The sequence below is a fragment of the Hemiscyllium ocellatum genome, chromosome 26, assembly GCF_020745735.1.
Source record: "Hemiscyllium ocellatum isolate sHemOce1 chromosome 26, sHemOce1.pat.X.cur, whole genome shotgun sequence".
Classification (NCBI taxonomy): domain Eukaryota; kingdom Metazoa; phylum Chordata; class Chondrichthyes; order Orectolobiformes; family Hemiscylliidae; genus Hemiscyllium; species Hemiscyllium ocellatum.
This window is the reverse complement of record NC_083426.1, coordinates 23,886,281-23,905,978: the sequence shown is the minus strand read 5'-3', so window position 1 is coordinate 23,905,978 and position 19,698 is coordinate 23,886,281. Positions and strand designations below refer to the sequence as shown.

Sequence of the window (19,698 nt, the reverse complement as noted above, 5' to 3'; positions counted from 1 at the left end):
CAGCAGAGTGCCCTATCTTCAGAAAGGGCAGAATCGAACAGGGACAAGAAAGACAATTATTTGCAGGATTAATGCAAGTATTCTCCTTTTCATTTACGACAATCACAAGAAAAAAAAAATTTGGTACTGCTACCAAGTAAACATTGCCAAAGCAAATATATAGTCCAAATACCTACCTGTGAGATATGTGGATGGGTTAAATTAGTAGAATATGCTGAGGTTAGAAATTAGGCTAATTCAATTGAAAATGAAATGCCATGGAATGAAATTATGAAAGATGCAATGCATCTGAAACAGTGCAGCTGCATGGTATATTACTCACATGACAGTCAGAGTCATAAGGTCATAGAGGTCTACAACACAGAAAAAGGCCCTTCAGCCTATTAAGTCTACACCAGTCCAAAACAACAACCTAACTATGCTAATCCCATTTTCCAGCAACTGGACCATAGCCCTTGTATGCCTTGACATACTATGTGGTAATAATTAATAGTCAGTCCCATTCACTGATTTTTTTTCCATCTGTAGATATCAAAATATATGCAACTATATAGTGGTAAGTTACACATTATAATGCATTTGTGGATATTTTCATAGCATACGTTAAGGGCAGTCTGAAACACAATGGTGAGGGTTAACTGTGAAGACATGAGCCTGGATATTTCCACTATTTCACATTAACGCTGTTGGTGATTACCACTGCCTTCAAAATAAGACAGACTGCAAATGTCACACTACAGGTGTTTTTCTTTCCTCAGAGCTAAGATGATCTTTGCACCTTCCAATCGGCCAAACTTAGAATTACAGTGAGCAGTGTGTTTATTCACTACATGCTTCTTTGCCTCTGGCTGCCTATGAGTCACCTTCCCTTTCCTTATCATGAACTACCTAAAACTCACGTGCTTAATCTATCTTCTTCTCCACCTCCCTCTCCTCCTTTAAGATTCTCCTGAAAATCCTCTCTTAAATCAAGCTTCTGGTTGTGACTATTTTTCTGTGTGCATCTCTGTCTGTTTTCCTTACATGGTATTGAAGTCTTTTGGGATAATTCTGTTAAAAGAGTTGCACTATTTCCATGGTTGTTCTTTAGACTAAAGTTGGAAATTTTTGCGCAGTTAATTGTGCTGGTTGAATCAATGGGGTTGAAAAAAAACTTTATGATGTTCTTGTTGGCTGTGAATAATAAAGGGAAGAATTATCACAAGCTTATTTCGTATTTTTAAATAATCTTACTTTTTTGATCCAGATTGTGTTCCTTGAGCTGAACAGGAATAATTCCCAATGAAACTGCCAAAGCGCAATGCAACGGAAGTGTCACAGTCGTCAACAGTAACCACGGCAACCTTTTGCTCAGAAGGTCCTTGAGGAATGCCTGATTTCCCTATAACTGGCTGTAGAGAGAAAAAATAAAAATACTGTCGTAAGTTTTGAATGTCACAGTTAATGCAGGAGCGTATGACAAGGAAGAAATATCATTTATATTGTGAATACCATAAGTGGTTGGCATTCATCCACTGTTCATTTTGTAAACACTTTACATCATCCCAAGCAAATTGTGGTCCATACAATCAGAAATATTCCTATAATTCAATAACTTTAGTGCACAAAATGGAACTCAAAATGTTTAATTATGATGTCAACATGATAGCCTGATGCCAATATTAAGAAATCAGCCAAAAATACTCTATTTTACCAAGTGTCCTTAGATAGATCCCAAAACAAGAAGTGTATTATGTCGCATGTTGCTTTTGTTAATGTCTTCTGACAAGATGGTGCACCAATTGTGCCCTGTCAGTTACAGAAAATTAATTATATGAACAATCCTGTTCTTTAACATTTATTTAAGACACCAGCTTTAATATCTGCGATAAGACTCTCAATCATGCTCATAACCTTTCAAAGAAGCAATTGCTTAAAATCGTAAGGGAAACAGGTTTTGATGATCTCAGCTAAAACACATGCATTTCGGACACTGCATGAGAAACTACTTCAGTGCAGAAAATTGAAATTTTTGGTTTTTAAACATATATCTAATCTTGTCCTTACTGATTACATTTGAATCAAAAGATTCAAAAATTTGATTTTCATTAGCAAACTTGAAATAAGTGATTACCAAAACAATCACAAACCATTATGATCCTTCACTAATCACTTATGTCACAGAATATACAACTGAATTAATTCGGAGAATTCTGGGTGTTTCTTGAAATAGTTTGATCCTTGAATCGAGGATCAATCAATGAACAGAACAATATTTCCAGTATTCTTTTCTGAATGCTGGCCTGTCTCAACTGCACAAGACCCTTTGCCTAGCTTTGTGGATTCTATTCCTTCCTGCTGGTTCCTATGTTCTTCCAGTAATAACTTGCTCCAGACGAGAGCGCGAAGGTAAAGCTGAAGTGCCAGCTTTCATATGAATAAGAGTGACACTCTTAATATGGCATTGTTCAAACAATTATAAATGTGCTACTTAATTACAATAAAACTTTTACCAGGTGCTGGGGCCTGGATTTGGAGGAAATATTGAAACTTAGTTCTAAGTTCTATTTCCATTCTCTTGACTCTCAATCTTTAACTCATACTGTGTGTCTTTCATGTGCTTTTCTCTTTGTATATCTCTGTGTAGATCACAGAATTCATTTCTTAGGAAAGGAAGACAACATCTGCACCATTAATTGTATGTGAAAGCTTCTGCTGGGAGAATGGAATGTGGTGCACAAATCATTAATGTAAACCTCACACCTGAGAGAGAATGAATACATGTATTCAGTATACACTAACAACAATAATTGATATTAATGTCACCTTGAAAGTAGTGAAACATTATTGAAGTGTTACACAGATGTACTACCAACAAAACTTGACACTGCGACACATGAGGAACTATTTGAAAGGATAACACAAGCAAGTTTTGAGAAGATTTGTAGCTCAGGTTGAGCTTCTGAATGTAGGATTGCTCGCTGAGCTGGAAGGTTCGTTTTCAGACGTTTCATCACCATACTAGGTAATACCTTCAGTGAGCCCCTGGATGAAACTCACTGCTTCATCCGGATGCTCACTGATGATGTTATCTAGTATCGTGATGAAACATCTGAAAATGAACCTTCCAGCTCAGCGAGCAAATCTACATCCAGATAACCCAAGGTTAGGCTTCAAGGAGCATCGTAGGAGGAGAGTGAAGTGACGTAAGGGGGTTTAAAGTGAGAATTCAAAATGGTCAAGAAAATAGTGTTTGGAATCAGAGATGTTCAAATTGTCTGAACTGGAGGAGCATAGTAGGAATTGTCAGACTGAGGGAGATTAGAGAGTCAGGGAGGGATGGTGCCAGGGAAGGTTTTGAAAACAGGTATAATTTAAGTATAAAACTATGTTTATTTATCAAAACAATCACAAAGCTCTCACTTTGTTACACTAACAGATACGAGACATTTCTGAAAATTGCTTCAAATTGGAATTTCATAAAATAAGTATAAAACACACTCTTCAAAACCACTTCAGACATTGCTTTCTGATTCTCACCATTCCAAACACTTCAACCACTGCAACTTTTAAAGTACAGTGATTTTGTCATCTGTTAACTAATTCATGCTTAAAATGCCATGTTATCTTTCTTAAAATAAAGGCCTTTTCCAGTAAAAAAAAGATTATTTTTCTTCCATGACATGCACCATGATTTACATCTTTTCTTGCTTACCTTAGATTGATCATGTATCATACCACTGGGAAGTTGGGCTGCCCAATTGCTAATCCTACTCTACAGATGATTCCTAATACATAAATAACAGCTGCTCAGTTCAATTTGCACTCAGTTCTGTCCCTTTCCTTGACATCCTGCAATTAGCAATTCACTTCATCTGAAGCCATTCAAAGAAACCCACATTGCACCACTTTTGCCACAATGGATGAAGTCCTCGGTCGCATCAGCAGTAGGATTTTTCAGGTGTGGGCTTTCCAAACCCACCACATGAAGAGTGAGAGAGATGAATGCCTTCCCATTGATCAGAACAGCTCCACAGTCATTCGATGTTGCAAGTGAGGATGGAAGTAGCACCTCAGAAAGTTGTTGGCTAATCTGATTGGTAGCACAAAGCAGCCAGCCTGTGGCAGCAGTGACCAGGACTGGGGCTATTTTAGTCTCAGGTCCTGAGATCAGGTCCAATCAAATTTGAGGATATTACAAACACAGTGGCTCAGTGGCTAGCACTGCTGCCTCACTGCACCAGGGTCCCAGGTTCAATTCCAGCCACCTTGCTTGAGCAAGATGGCCAAGTTGACTGTGTGTGTGGAGTTTGCACATTCTCCCCGTTTCTGCGTGGATTTCCTCCTAGTGCTTTGGTTTCCTCCCACACTCCAAAGATGTGCAGGTTAGGTGAATTGGCCATGCTAAATTGCCCATAGTGCTAGGTGCATTAGTCAGAGGGAAATGGGTCTGGGTGGGTCAATCTTTGGAGGGTTGGCGTGGACTGGTTGGGCCGAAGGGCCTGTTTCCACATTGTAGGGAATCTAATCTATTCTACTGCAGGGAGGCAGGAATGAGGGTGACAATGTTGGAATGTGAGGTTCAGAAAATATGATGGAGAGCTGAGGACGGAAAGTTGCAAAAGTAGGGACAGACCTTTGATGGGAGAGATGGGGACCTTGAGAGAGTCATCATCCTCTTCCTGCCAGATGCTTGAGCAAGGTGGCCAAGTTGAGGTGGGAAGCAACCCTTAGAAACCAACGATTCGCCACTTAAGCGATACAATTGCGGCAAAGGTGGGTGCTTGCCTTAGATCTTCCTCTCCCTCAGGAAATTGTGGATATTTTGAGGGAATGGGTGAATAGTATTAGGAAGGCTACCTCTAGAATTCAATAGCTCTTCCACATGAAGGGAATATGAAATCCAGTCCTAGGTCATTGTTTTCTATTTGTCTAATTTATTAAAATATGTTTGGTATGTGCATCATGCAACACTGAACTATTAAAGCTATTAAAATAGTGTGATCCTACTGCACATTCATCAAGCAAAGGATATACAGTAATATTTGTAACTTCCATATACCTTGCTTTCTCTGAATAATCTGTAGACAGTGATAAGAAAACATGCCTTATTTTGTAGAAGACTGCCTCATTACATAGCATTAATAAAATCTGAAAGTATGTATCCCTTCAGGATAAACATTTCTCATCCAATGCAGATTAAAATGGTTAACTAATTAGAAAATGACATTGGTCAACTGTACTTATTAAGTTAGCTAGGGCTATTAGTACAGGTTCAGCAATGTGCCTTAAAATTATTATAGTATTATAGAGTCATAGACTCAGATGTACAGCATGGAAACAGACCCTTCGGCCCAACCCATCCATGCCGACCAGATATCCCAACCCAATCTAGTCCCACCTGCCAGCACCTGGCCCATGTCCCTCCAAACCTTTCCTATTCATATACCCATCCAAATGCCTTTTAAATGTTGCAATTGTACCAGCCTCCACCACATCCTCTGGCAGCTCATTTCTTACACGTACCACTCTCTGTGTGAAAAGGTTGCCCCGTAGGTCTCTTTTATATCTTTCCCCTCTCACCTTAAACCTATGCCCTCTAGTTCTGGACTCCCTGACCCCAGGGAAAAGACTTTGTCTATTTATTCTAACCATGCCCCTCATAATTTTGTAAACCTCTATAATTTCACCCCTCAGCCTCCGACACTCCAAGGAAAACAGCCCCAGCCTATTCAGCCTGTCCCTATACCTCAAATCCTCCAACCCTGGCAACATCCATGTAAATCTTTTCTGAAGCCTTTCAAGTTTCACAACATCTTTCCGATAGGAAGGAGACCAGAATAGCACTCAATATTCCAACAGTGGCCTAACCAAAGTCCTGTACAGTCGCAACATGACCTCCCAACTCCTGTACTCCATACTCTGACCAATAAAGGAAAGCATACTAAATGCCTTCTTCACTATTCTATCTACCTGCGACTCCACTTTCAAGGAGCTATGAACCTGCACTCCAAGGTCTCTGTTCAGCAATACTCCCTAGGACCTTACCATTAAGTGTATAAGTTCTGCTAAGATTGGCTTTCCCAAAATGCAGCACCTCGCAATTATCTGAATTAAACTTCATTTGCCACTTCTCAGCCCATTGGTCCATCTGGTCAAGATCCTGTTGTAATCTGAGGTAATCCTCTTTGCTGTACACTACACCTCCAATTTTGGTGTCATCTGCAAACTTACTAATTGTACCTCTTATGCTTGCGTCCAATTTAGGTACAGAATTCACTTTGGCGCTGATAATGATTGCAGAGCATCAATCCAATGACTTTCTTAGCATTTACAAAATTATTCATAAGCCAATATATGTACAGAACTGAGGATTATTTACACAAACGTTATGCCTTTATAACAATAAGCTGACCAAACCATCCATAAGAATTTATTTACAAGTATAAGTAACAGCCAAATTACATCAAGGGACAATATCACTTGTGGGGATGATATCACTGTGAGTAAACTAATCTGTGCTTCTTCTGTTGCTGCCATTACACTAATGCACATCTCTGCAAAGAAAGAAATATTCATGCTGAAAGAATACCATGTCCTTGTATTTTTGACGGAGATTTGGAATCTTGGAATGTTTACAAATGCTGTTTGCCGAAAGACTCGCTCCATCATAATTCTAATGCTTTATGTTCTTACAGTGTGATCAACCATGTGTGACACTGGTCAAATTACTCTTTATATCTTTATCTTTTTGCACCTAAACAATTTGTTAAGTTTAACAATGTATAGTACATTCAGTTACTGGGAATATAAACAATAGAAGATTTACATAATTCATTCTTGAGTACTTTGACCTCAATCCCAATGCCGCTTTCAATGTCACACACCAGGGGGTAATGAGAGAAGATTGAGGTGGTTGTTTAATAAAGCTAACCTTCCTATCAGAGATGGGCCTTGATTCAGGCCCTGCAACTGCTCAGGGGAGCAGTCAAGGAATTTAACAAGTGCAAAATTACAGAAACACCCTCCTGCACCCCAATTATACTACATTGTGGAACAACCTCGACAATTTTATAATGCTTTATAATTTCATAGAGCATTTATAATGTGGCTGGCTAGATTCCCAAAGGTTTTGTACTATGTTGCACTCTCAATGTGAATTACACCAGCCAATTTCTGTGTAACAATGCAGGAATATATTTTCATTAATACAGCATCTGGGTCTCAGTATTTCACAATGGAATTCAAAATGGCTGGCTCCCAATGTAAATGTACAAAAGAAGAAAACGATCAGAAGAATTCAAAAACAGAAACAGCTGTAGGTCATTCATCCCCTTGTGCCTGCCCTGCTATTCAAGATGGCCCTGGCTGATCTAACTGTGACCTCCCCTTTCCTGTCCAGGGTAAAGGACATGGAGAAGGTATTCAGGCCCTAAAATTATTTAACTCAATATTAAGTCCTGAAGAATCCACAAGTGGGAAATGAGACACTGCTTTCCAACTTGCGCTGAGCTACGCGAGTCAATTGCAATATGCCCAAGACAGAAACACTGGCCAGGGAACACAGGTGTGTAGCAGTGGCAGGTATACAGGGTCACTTTTCTGGACAGAATGTAGGTGTTTCATGAAGCCTATTGTTTCTTCCTTGTTCTTGTTTTATGGAACTCTTCCTACGTTGACTCAATTTTTTTTATCCCCTGGTCCAGCCCCATCTGCAATTCTTCTGATACTTGACTTCAGTTTCAGAATTTCCAGTTTGCAAGTACCAAACACCATCTCTTCAGCAATCCTTTTACACTCCAACCCTCCCCAGGATGGTTTTACAGCTCTCCTTTTTTTCCTGGAAAAAAAAAGGTCTGAACCATCCTCCTGCAGGTGGCTGAGCATGTCTTCACTTCGAACAATGTCTCCTTTAAACCTCTCATTTTCTTCAGGTCAAAGGTGTGGCCATGTGTACACACGTGGGCCCCCGTTATGCCTGTCTCTTTATGGGGTACATGGAACATTCCATGTTCCAATCCTACATAAGTCCCTCCCATGACTCTTTCTCTGGTACATCAATAATATAATCAGTGCTGTTTCCCTCCCTCCTTTGGAATTGGAAAACTTATTCAATTTCGCAACCAATTTCCACCCCACTCTCCCCTTCATCTGGTCCGTTGTATTGACTCCCTAATAGTCAGTAGGAAATTGAGAAATAAGTTTGCAAGGAGATTTCAGTTATCTGCAAGAATAATAGGGTGGTTATGGTAGGGGAATGTAACTTTCCAAACATAGACTGGGACTGCCAGAGTGTGAAGGGTTTAGATGGAGAGGAATTTGTGCAGTGTGCACAGGAACATTTTCTGAGTCAGTATATCGATGTAACTACAAGAGAAGGTGCAAAACTTGACCTACTCTTGGGAAGTAAGGCAGGGCAAGAGGTGTTGGGGTGGAGTGGGTGGGGGGTGGTGAGCACTTTTGGACTAGCAATCATAATTCTATTAGTTTTTAAATAGTGATGGAAAAGGATAGACTGGATCGAACAGTTGAAGTTCGAAATTGGAGGAAGGCAAATTTTGACAGTATTAGGCAAGAACTTCCAAAGCTAATTGTGGGCAGATGTTCACAGGTAAAAGGGACGGCTGGAAAATGGGAAGACTTCAGAACTGAGATAACGAGAATCCAGAGACAATATATTCCTGTTAGGGTGAAAGGAAAGGCTGGTAGGTATAGGGAATGCTGGATGACTAAAGAAATTGAGGGTTTGGTTAAGAAAAAGAAGGAAGCTTATGTCAGGTATAGACAGGATAGATCGAGTGAATCCTCACAAGTGTATAAAGTCAATAGGAATATACTTATGAGAGAAATCAGGAGGGCAAAAGGGAACATGAGATAGCTTTGGCAAATAGAATTAATGAGAATCCAGAAGTTTTTACAAATACATTAAGGACAAATGGGTAACTAGGGAGAGAATAGGGCCCCGCAAAGATCAGCAAGGCAGCCTTTGTGTGGAGGCGCAGGAGATGGGGGAGAAACTAAATGAGTATTTTGCATCAGTGTTTACTACGGAGAAGAACATGGAAGATACAGAATGTGGGGAAATAAATCGTGACATCTTGAAAAATGTCCATATCCAGAGAAGGAAGTGCTGGATGGTTGAAACGCATAAAAGGTGGATAAATCCCCAGGACCCAATCAGGTGTATCCTAGAACTCTGTGGGAAGCTAGGGAAGTGATTACTGGGCCCCTTGCTGAAATATTTGTATCATTGATAGTAACAGGTGAGGTGCCAGAACACTGGAGGTTTGCTAATGTGGTACCATTACTTAAGAAGGGTGGTATGGACAAGCCAGGGAACTATAGACCGGTGAGCCTGATGTCGGTGACAGGCAAGTTGTCAGAGGGAATCATGAGGGACAGGTACTACATGTATTTGGAAAGGAAAGGACTGATTCGGGATAGTCAACATGACTTTGTGCGTGGGAAATCATGTCTTATGAACTTGATTGAGTTTTCTGAAAAAGTAATGAAAAGGATTAATGAGGGCAGAGCGATAGACGTGATCTATATGGACTTCAGTAAATCGTTCAACAAGGTTCCCCATGGTAGACTGTTTAACAAGGTTATATCTCACAGAATACAGGGAGAACTAGCCATTTGGATACAGAACTGGCTTGAAGGTAGAATACAGAGGGTGGTGGTGCAGGGTTGTTTTTCAGACTGGAGGCCTGTGACCAGTGGAGTGCCACAAGGATCGGTGCTGTGTCCACAACTTTTCGTTATTTATATACTTGATTTCCGTGTGAACATAAGAGGTACAGTTTGTAGATGACATCAAAATTGGAGGTGTAGTGGAAAGTGAAGAAGATTACCTCAGATTACAACGGGATCTTGATCAGATGGGCCAATGAGTTGAGGAGGAGTGGCAGACGGAGTTTTATTTAGATAAATGCGAGGTGCTGCATTTTGTGAAAACAAATCTTAGCAGGACTTTTACACTTAATGGTAAGATCCTAGGGAGTGTTGCTAAACAAAGAGACCTTGGAGTACAGGTTCATAATTCCTTGAAAGTAGAGTCGCAGGTAGATAGGATAGTGAAGGAGGTGTTCAGTATACTTTCCTTTATTGGTCAGAGCATTGAGTATAGGAGTTAGGAGGTCAAGTTGCGGCTGTACAGGACGTTGGTTCAGCCACTTTTGGAACACTGCGTGCAATTCTGGTCTCCTTCCTATCTGAAGGATGTTGTGAAACTTGAAAGGGTTCAAAAAGATTTACAAGCTTGTCGCCAGGGTTGGAGCATTTGAGCTATAGGGAGAGGCTGAATAGGCTGGGGCTGTTTTCCCTGGAGCATTGAAAACGGAGGGGTGACCTCAGAGGTCATGACGGACATGGATAGGGTGGGGGAGTCCAGAACTAGAGGCAATAAGTTTAGGATGAGGGGGAAAGATATGAAACGAATGTAAAAGGGCGACTTTTTCACACGCAGAAGGTGGTGTGTGGAATGAGCTGCCAGATGAAGTGGTGGAGGCTGGTACAATTGCAATATTTAATAGGCATCTGGATAGGATATGAATAGAAAGTGTTTAGAGGGATATGGCAAGTGCTGGCAAATAGGACTAGATTAGGTTAGGACATCTGGCCGGCATAGACGAATTGGACCAAAGGGTCTGTTTTTGTGTTGTACATCTCTGTGACTCTATGACTCCTCCTTTCCCTTCTTTTATTGTTTCCATTTCTGGGGATAGGCTGGTAAATATCTATTTGTATTAAAGGGGATCTAAAAACATCTTTGAAGGAAGTCTGAAACCACGATCAGTTTAGGAACATATTGCATTATTAAACAACAGGGTGTGGGGTATATTAGTTGAAGGGTGGGAAGATACGAAGTTTACAGGGGTAGCTTTTAACAGAATCATTACTGCTATGAAAGGTGGTGGTTTATAAATCCATCATTCCTCTAGAGAATGGAAAGAGCCTGAAAACCTGCTGTAATGAATTCATGTGGATATTTTGCAATTTACACTTGTGTACAGTCTGCTTGCAAACAAACATAGAAAGTTTTGCAAAATACTTTATTAGGGAGCGTGTCCCATGCAACATGTAACAGGAATAAGGAACATGCTGTTGGGCTTCAGTGAACAACGTTAAGCCAGGAAAGGATTTAAGCAGTTCAAGGTCTGTATGCTTAAACATTTCTAGACTCTTTTGTTTCTTCTGGTCTTCCTTTTACCCCTAGCATCCCTGTGCAATACTACCCAGGCCCCCTACAGACAAAAGCATTCTTCAACTATCAGATCATCCTTTCACAAGCTAGCAGCCTCCAACGGCAACGACCAAACCAAAATGTTTTTCAGACTGAACAAAGGCCAGTTGAATGGAAATGATAATCTGGGGAAATTTTATTTTATTGTCTGCACTGAAAGCATCAAGGAAATTAAGTCCATGGGGGAAGGGAGAGATTTTAAGTGTACCAAAACTTTTCTGGTAACTTGATCCAGACTTTTCAATCAAACAATGAAATCTTATACACAGAAAATACAAATGCATGCATGCGCGCGCACACACACACATCCAGCTCCCTTCTGAATGCTCGGAGTGAGAACACACCCATGACAAGAGTTTATTCTATCTTTGCCAATGAGAATCAAACTGTCCAGCCATGCAACCTACACATATGCAGCATATGTGTCCTCACATTTGCTCAACTTTATGCAAATAATCTGTTCACTTGCTCACTGGAGAGTCCTTTTATCACACATCACCGAAAACTGCCCAAAATCTATGTTTTTCTGGAGTGAGGTGCTCTAGCTCATTGAGTCTATCACAACAACCACGGATTTGAGAAAGAGGAATTATGTTGAGAGGTTGAATGTCTGTGCATTGAAATATTTCCATCACCTCTATATTGGCACCTTTATCATGGGCGACTTATCCGCACAATAATTTTTACAAAATTAAGTAAACATTATTGTTTCCACATCAAATGCAGTAGTGATACCACGGGCTTCTTGCATGTGAAGGACAAATACTGACACAACAAATACTTTGACTAGACATGGGCCCACTAACGTTTTTTGCTGAAGCTTCAGAATTTCTGGTCAACGTCCCATTGTGTTTTCGAGAAAACTGCCTTCCATTTAATTTAGTAATGGGAATTGCTTTTACAATCAAATTAGAAAAGCTTTCAAAAAAGGAATGCAAGATTTTTGCACAAGAGGCATTTATATGCAGTTCAAATGCAACAAGTGGAATGAAATCAAATTAACACATTGCATTCGACAACTTTATGCTTTCTAAAAAAAAATCCAAGCTGATCAACTAACAGAAGATGAGACAAATTTAGATCCACACAGGTGAGTTTTCACTAGCTAAGATTGGGAGTTAAGTTTATACATGGAGCAGGAATACCCTGCTCAGCGCCTTGAGCCAGTTCTGCCATTCAGTAAGGTCACGGCTGGTCTGATTAATTCCTATTCCCTCGCTAATCAATAATTTATCTACATTTGCCTTACAACAATCAAGGAGTCTATCTCCACATCTTTTGAGGAAGGTGCACCAAAGACTTTCAGTCCTCAGAAAAATAAAACTCTTCAGTGCAACCCTCAATGATTGACCCCCCCTACCATTTTGAACAGTTTGCATTGGCTGATTCAACATTACTGATGACAGCAGTTTCTTTAATCAGTGTAGCCACAGATAATTCTACCTTATAGAAAAAGTAAAATCTATGTTACACTTATTTACAATTTATTGGTTAGCAGTATGAAAATCAAATTTTATTATGTTAGAACCTTGGTCTGGTTGACAATTATCAGCCTCACTTTGCAAACCTAATAGGAAAAATTGCAAACATAAATGTGAAATGTGAATACTGAACTGAAGTAATGCAAATTGTAACATTATTTCACCTTGTCATAATCAAACACTGCAGGACAATCAGATTAATACAATAAATCTATGTCTGTATTAATCTTGCTGGCCAACTTCAGGAACTAACTGCTGCTAATTTTTCCTGGAACTGTCAGGTATCTGGTGAGGAGACATGCTTGATTCATTCTAAATCCTTCACAGTGGAATAGCCTATACACTACCATCTGCATCCCAATCATCCTCTACATAAAATCTGTGATGGTTTAAGACCACCATGAAATTTAACATTAGTCTTACATTTGGAAAAAATTAAAAGTAAATATGAAGGATTGGATTTTATGGATGCACCAGGAGTCTTGCTACCAGAGTCACAAACTGAAGCAGCACCCACTTCTCATCTACAGTGAAACCTGGGAGGTATATAACCAACAGTAACCAATTAAATGGCTCCTTCCTGAGCCACACTTTAATAAAGACCAACCCATCCTCAAGATCTGCCATTCTAATTAGAGGACTGGCTGCTCACCTATGGGACCATATGCAGTTGCCATTACTGAGGCAGTAGATGAAGAGGAGATGGCATCTCAATGCTTGGAGAAAGCCCTAGTGAGACCCTAGTGAACAGTGAGAGGGAATGGGGAGAACGTAGCAGTGCAAAGTTCGACGTGAGCATGGTTCATCTGATAAATCGTGGAATGCCCATAAACGGAGCCCCGCGCCCATCCCTGAACCTGTTAGGAGGATGCCATGCTTGCAGTTGCTCAGGTGAACAATCCATGGCAGCTGATTTGCAAACATTCCAACCTTCGGCAAAATGACCTGGTTGCAGGAAGACTGATCACTAACTCCTCGTTTCCCATATGCCTTCCTGTGCCATTTTGCCAACTGGCTCACGGCTAAGAAAACCACAGCTTTGTCTTCAGAACATTAACAACACATTAAAATATCACTTAACTTAAGCATAAATTTTAAATAATTTAAGCATATAAGTAAAATCGAACAAAAATGTTAGAAAAATTCATTATTGGAACAGAGTGGCGAAAGACTTATACTGCAGGTCGTTCAGAAAATCCTTCATCATAAAAATAATTTGAAGTAATTTTCACACATCTAAAGTATATTTTGTCTATCACTGGGGAAAAGTATGTTTTTTTTAAATAAAAAACTAATCCTTGCAAAAGGGATATGTACTCAGTTTCAATCAGCTCCTATTAAATACAAGTAATTCGCCGTTTAAATCAAATCAAGTGTTCGAAAATCAGGACTGATTCTGAAAATCATTCTATAAGCCATAAGTGCACTTTCAGGATTAAACCAAAATATTAAATCAGATGTCTTGCAGATTTAATTAATCTGACACTTGGAACTGTGGGATACCTGGCATGTTGACAGTTCTTGTCAAATTGACAGTGGCCTCGGGGGATGCCACGTCTGTTGTCATTGTAAATGACTGCTGTTTTCATTTAGTCCTCAGAGCAACAGATTGAAAACCCTCTTTCATGCATGAATTGTGCACAGAATGGCAACAACAGTGCGTTATTGTGGCATCAGCATTGGGTAATGAGCTTCTGTCACTTGAGAGAAATGTGCAGGGGACAATCGTTACTTATATGGAGGAACTGTGGACAAGAAAGGGAAGGTGGAGTGGAGAAAAGGAGATTGGCAGCCAGCTGCGATCAATCCAGCTGTGCAAGGAGGAGATTCTGCGCTCCACTGCGTTGCCATGGAGTTCAACAATTCACGTGATTTTTAACTTTTTGTCTCACCATTGTTGCCATACATTCAGGTCTTTCTATTAGAACATTCAATGTTTGCCAACTCTGTCTTACTAAATCTATTGCCATGGGTCGTTTAATTTTCTCCATGGCAAATTCTATGTGATTTTATTTGATCACATATCAATGTAGTTTTGAACTATCAAGGCTTTCAGTTTTAATAGAATAAGATGCAATCTGCACGATGGTGTCTTAATTATTATTGAAAACCTTTTTAAAAAGCCTCAAAGTATGGGCCAACATACAAGTTTTAAAATGTTTCATTTATTACTGCTATTCACACACTTCTAAGTAAATGACCATGCCACTACTGCCCATCTTTGTGACATTGTCAACTTGTGTGGCTGGATGACATTATATTGCAGGTGGAGGAGAACCTTTATGATAACTCTGGGCTGTTCATATATTCACAACTGCTGTGTTACTGTGTAAAAGGTAACAGGGCAGAAGTTAATTATGCTATTTCTGAAATAATATCTTGAAGGTTTTTTTGCACAAGAGATTAACAGGAACTGCTGCAGTTATTTAAGTGATTCTCACTACCTACATGGAAGTCATGTAAAGACGTAAAGAAACAAAATAAATGCTCAGAAAGTACAAGGTCTCAACACAGTACATCCTTTTTTAGCACGTCACCTTCCAGACTGACAGGAATTAATAGATGCTGAGCTCAAGTGCTAATGGGACTCGCAGGATAATCACCACCTCCCAATGTTTACCATCTTGGGATGGCACAGTGATTAGCACTACTGCCTCACAGAGACAGGGACCCAGGTTTGATTCCACCCTCAGGAGACTGTCTGTGTAGAGTTTCTCATTTTCCCAGTGTCTGCGTGACTTTGCTCCAATTTCTTCCCACAGTCCAAAGATACACAGGTTAGGTAGACTGGCCCATAGTCTGGATTAGTGGTAGTGCATAGTGTCTAGGGAGGTGCAGGCTACATGCATTAGCTATGGAAAATGCAGGGTTACAAGGATAGACAGAGATTCTCTTCAGAGGGTCAGGGTGGATTTCACTGGTCAAATGGCCTACTTACACACCATAGGGGTTGTAAGTAGGTTGCACTGAAAATCAACCAAACTGGAGAAGGGTGGCTGATTCCAAACTGAATTCCAACTGAGTCACGGGACTAAACTGATCAGTCCTATACAAGGTCATAATTGGAAGTGTGTGTGTGTGTGTGTGTGTGTGTGTGTGTGAGAGAGAGAGAGAGACACACACACACACACACACACACGCTTGTGTAGCGGTCATGTGCATGTTTGACCATTTGACTTTTTTCCCCAACACATATCTGCTGAGGTGAATTAGACTATCACTCAACAGTATGGCTGCAATTGTTTTCCACAGACCAGGGGGTTTATTGGTCTGAATCATTGGCAAATGTAAGTATAGCTTTGAAAACCCACCAAAACAAATAAACAGTTCAGGAATATGGGATTGGATTTTCCAGTTCTGTTTTCCCTACCCAGCAATTACCCAAACATTCATTTTAATGGGCAAAAATGATTTTGCTAGCAGATGAAAATGGTGGTCACTTCTTACCAAGAGACTTTTAATGCTTTTAAACCTGGGGTCTTTCTGGTTTGCATGGTTTAAAGTAAGAAAAAAATGTACATTTATTCATTAAACCTTCAGAGACACAAGTCCCGGATTTCAGCAAAGTAAACAGGGGCTCTGTTTTTGAAAAAGCAAGCTGGTGGTATTTAGGAACACAGAATCTCTCATTTGTACCCCCGCCCACCACATCAAGAGTTAATAGTGACGTGAGCAATCTATTTCCGCACCCCACCCCCCCACCCCAGCACAATCTTTCAACTGTCTATCTTGATTAATTGGTTCTCTATTTGCAATTTTTGGCAGCTGAATTCAAAGCCTTTCAGCACATTGAAAATAACTGGCTTCTAATCTTATGAATGCACTTTCTATTATGAAAATGATGCACTGCAGGCACGTCAGTACAAGCTCAATCAAATATCACATCATTTCTCGGTGTGTACTTAAGACAGAGACAGCTCCTTACCCTTCAGCCAACAGAAAATAATGACAGGACTTTGATTCTAATCAGAGGGAAAAAATGAAGTTTTCTTTTATAATTGCTTCATAAAGGGTCTTACAAAGTTTAAATGACACAATCAAATTGAAAGCCATGAAATACAATAGTTTTGTGATCGTCCCCCCAGTTCAAAATTTCCCTTCATAATAAAGAGTTCACCTTGCATCATTGTTTGTGTGAGCAACCACTGAGCTCTTATTATAAACAATACATTTAACTTTATCCACTGTGTCATGTAGAAGACATGAGTCCAAATATGTGCATGAAACGTAATAAGATGCTGTCCATTAAGCTTTTTGTTAGTAGTTATGAGAGAATTGATGTCAAAAGATTTTATTGTTTCTCTCTTCACAAAAAAAGTATATACATTTAAAAACTCCTTTCTCTCAACTTTTTTTAATCTTATTTCCCTCCTGACTCATCCTGCCCTCACTTTCTTTTCTTACAATTCTCATTTTGCCATCTACATTGCAATCATTCTCCAATTTTCTATTCTACAGGTTCTTGTTGGGTGGCACAGTGGTTAGCACTGCTGCCTCACGACATCAAGGATCCAGGTTTAATTCCACCCTCGGGCTACAGTTTATGTGGAGTTTGCATTCTCCCAGTGTCTGCATGGGTTTGCTCTAGTTTCCTCCCACAGTTTAAAGATGTGCAGGTTAGGTGGATTGGTCATAGGAAATGCAGAGTTACAGGTATAGGGTAGAAGGTTGGTTGCTCTTTGGAGGGCTGAATGGCCTGCTTCCACAATGTAGGGATTCTATACAGAAATTACCTTTGCCATGTACTGGTTTTGCCCCTGTTACTTTTAGACATATGATTAGTTCACCAACATAGATAGATGCAGCTACAATTGCCATTGCCATCATGATAGAAATAAATTCTATATATTTTCTTCTTTGTCTGTCACCATGGTAACCTGTCAGCCAAGTCATCTTGTGACATGTGCAGATGGAAACGCACACAGCACGACTCAGAGGATTTGACAATGTTAGCTTGTCTCACGCTGGCCTGAGACAGAGGGTTATTTCTTTAAAATTAACACTATTTAGCCCATTAATGCCATGCTAAAGGTATGGTACATTGCTGGATCTGCTTTCTTTGAGATGAAATCAAAAACAGAAATCTCAATTTTTTTGCAAGTTGACATTTACAGTGGTTTCGAGATTGTAGCCCAGCTAATGTTATCAATCTCCTCCAATTAGGGGTTGAGAGTTGATAGACATTCCTCTAAAGCAAAATGGCTTTCTGTAATGGCTTGGTAGACAAAGGTATAATTTAAAATAAGAGTTTAAAAATGAGAAGTTTTTGATTTTTCTTGTTTGATTTCTGCAGTCTGTTGTTAGCTGACAAGACAATAAGATACATGAACAGGAGTAGGGCATTCAGCCCCTCAAATTTGCTCTGGCATTCAAAAGGATCATGGCTGATCTGTCCACTTTCCTGCCATTTCCCCATAACCCTGGATTTCCCTCCTTTTGGCATCACACATTTAAACTTACAAATCTAGAAGTTTCGGTCAGAGATTCCATAAAAGCTGATATCCCCGGCAAATGGAAATCTTTTGAAATCCATTGATCTGAGCTTCTGCTTCAATACTTTTTGTCTCACGCAAAGATTCTTGAAGAAGTTGCAATTTGTTGGTTGAGGCATAATTGGATTTTTACTGGCATATTAGACCCTTACTTTCCCATGCAAAACATGCTGTTTATCATATTGACCTTCACAGCATCAACGTGTGCCTTTCTGCTGTTGTCATGGACAGTAGCACTACATTAGGAGGCTTCACAAGGTGGACCATTATAAGAAATGTCTATAAATAAATAAATCATCTAAAAACAAAGTTAAAAATCACACAACATTAGGTTATAGCCCAAAAGGTTTATTTGATAGTCAGGGAGCAGTTAATTGGTGTGAGGGTGGAACACAAGGATTCTGGCACCTTCCCACCTACAGTATGATGGACAGCCTTCCCTTCCTGCTGTGATCTGAGATTCTGAAGTGGGCAATTAATACACATGAAAGAGCCTTATGTTTCCTCTGCTGTTATCAACCCAGTGGCAGATAGGAGGATTATAATGCAGGGAGCCCATTAAGTAGGTGGTGTTTGTTTATGGGAACCTGTGGAGAGAATGTCTCATTCAAAGGCACTCATGAGCTGATCGGGAAGGGTGCCGATGGTCAACATCTATCTTCACTGTAAGTCTAACTCTAACCTTCTTCATGATCCCATTCCTTTTACTCACCTGAATCTTGGTCCCTTTCCATTGGGTAGGTGTTGTATTGACAGCAGCCACTGCTGCCCAGGGGTAATGCTGAGTAAAGAAGAACTAGCAGCAGCTCTTGGTTGGTGGGATTGCCATCCCCAGAGTGCTTGGTCTCAGTCCGTGCCTAAGTGGCACAAGGTGTAGCCAGCCAACAGCTGAGATGCCTGCCCCCTCCACCTGTATAAATCACTGATCAGAGATAATCAGTTAGATAGGGTAGATAAGGGGGAAAGTTTCCACCAGCAGGCAAGTTGGTAATCAAAACCTATGGATTTATGATTATTGGTGAAATAACCAGAGGGGAGAAAAAGGAGGATTTTAAAAAAAATACAGTAAATAGTTCTGATCTGGAACGCATTGCCTGATATAAGTGGTAGAAGCAGATACACAGTAATATCAAGGACTTCGATTTAACTCATCCTGTTGGTGCATGTAACACCCAAACAGTCCTAACCTCATGCTGTATTACAAGGTTACCACCTTTGCATAATGTTACAATGCTATTGGCACACAATGCTTTACGCAACACATTATCTTGCATTCCTTAGCTTGATTGTAAATTTGTTTGGCCATGTTATGAATGCACCTTCCTCAGCCATCAAGTCCTAAAATTTGAACCAGAGCTTTAGTCACTATCATTGCACCAGAAGACTCACATTTGGCTTTTCTGAATAAAAAAAATGTTTTAGGTCCAGTAATTGTTTTTATTCTTGGCCTAACTCTAAAAGTTGAAGGATTTTGCATACAAGGAGAAAGCAACGTACTAAC

At 40.0% G+C, this 19,698-nt stretch overlaps 1 protein-coding gene across 1 annotated transcript in view; it reads right to left on the bottom strand.

The window, feature by feature from the left end:
* The window catches only part of celsr2 (cadherin, EGF LAG seven-pass G-type receptor 2), a 319,864-nt gene that overhangs the window by 93,881 nt on the left and 206,285 nt on the right, over positions 1 to 19,698 (bottom strand). The window contains exon 7 of the mRNA XM_060845021.1: positions 1,234 to 1,391. Within this exon, the coding sequence (XP_060701004.1) occupies positions 1,234 to 1,391 (158 nt within the window). The remainder of the gene's footprint in view (positions 1 to 1,233; positions 1,392 to 19,698) is intronic.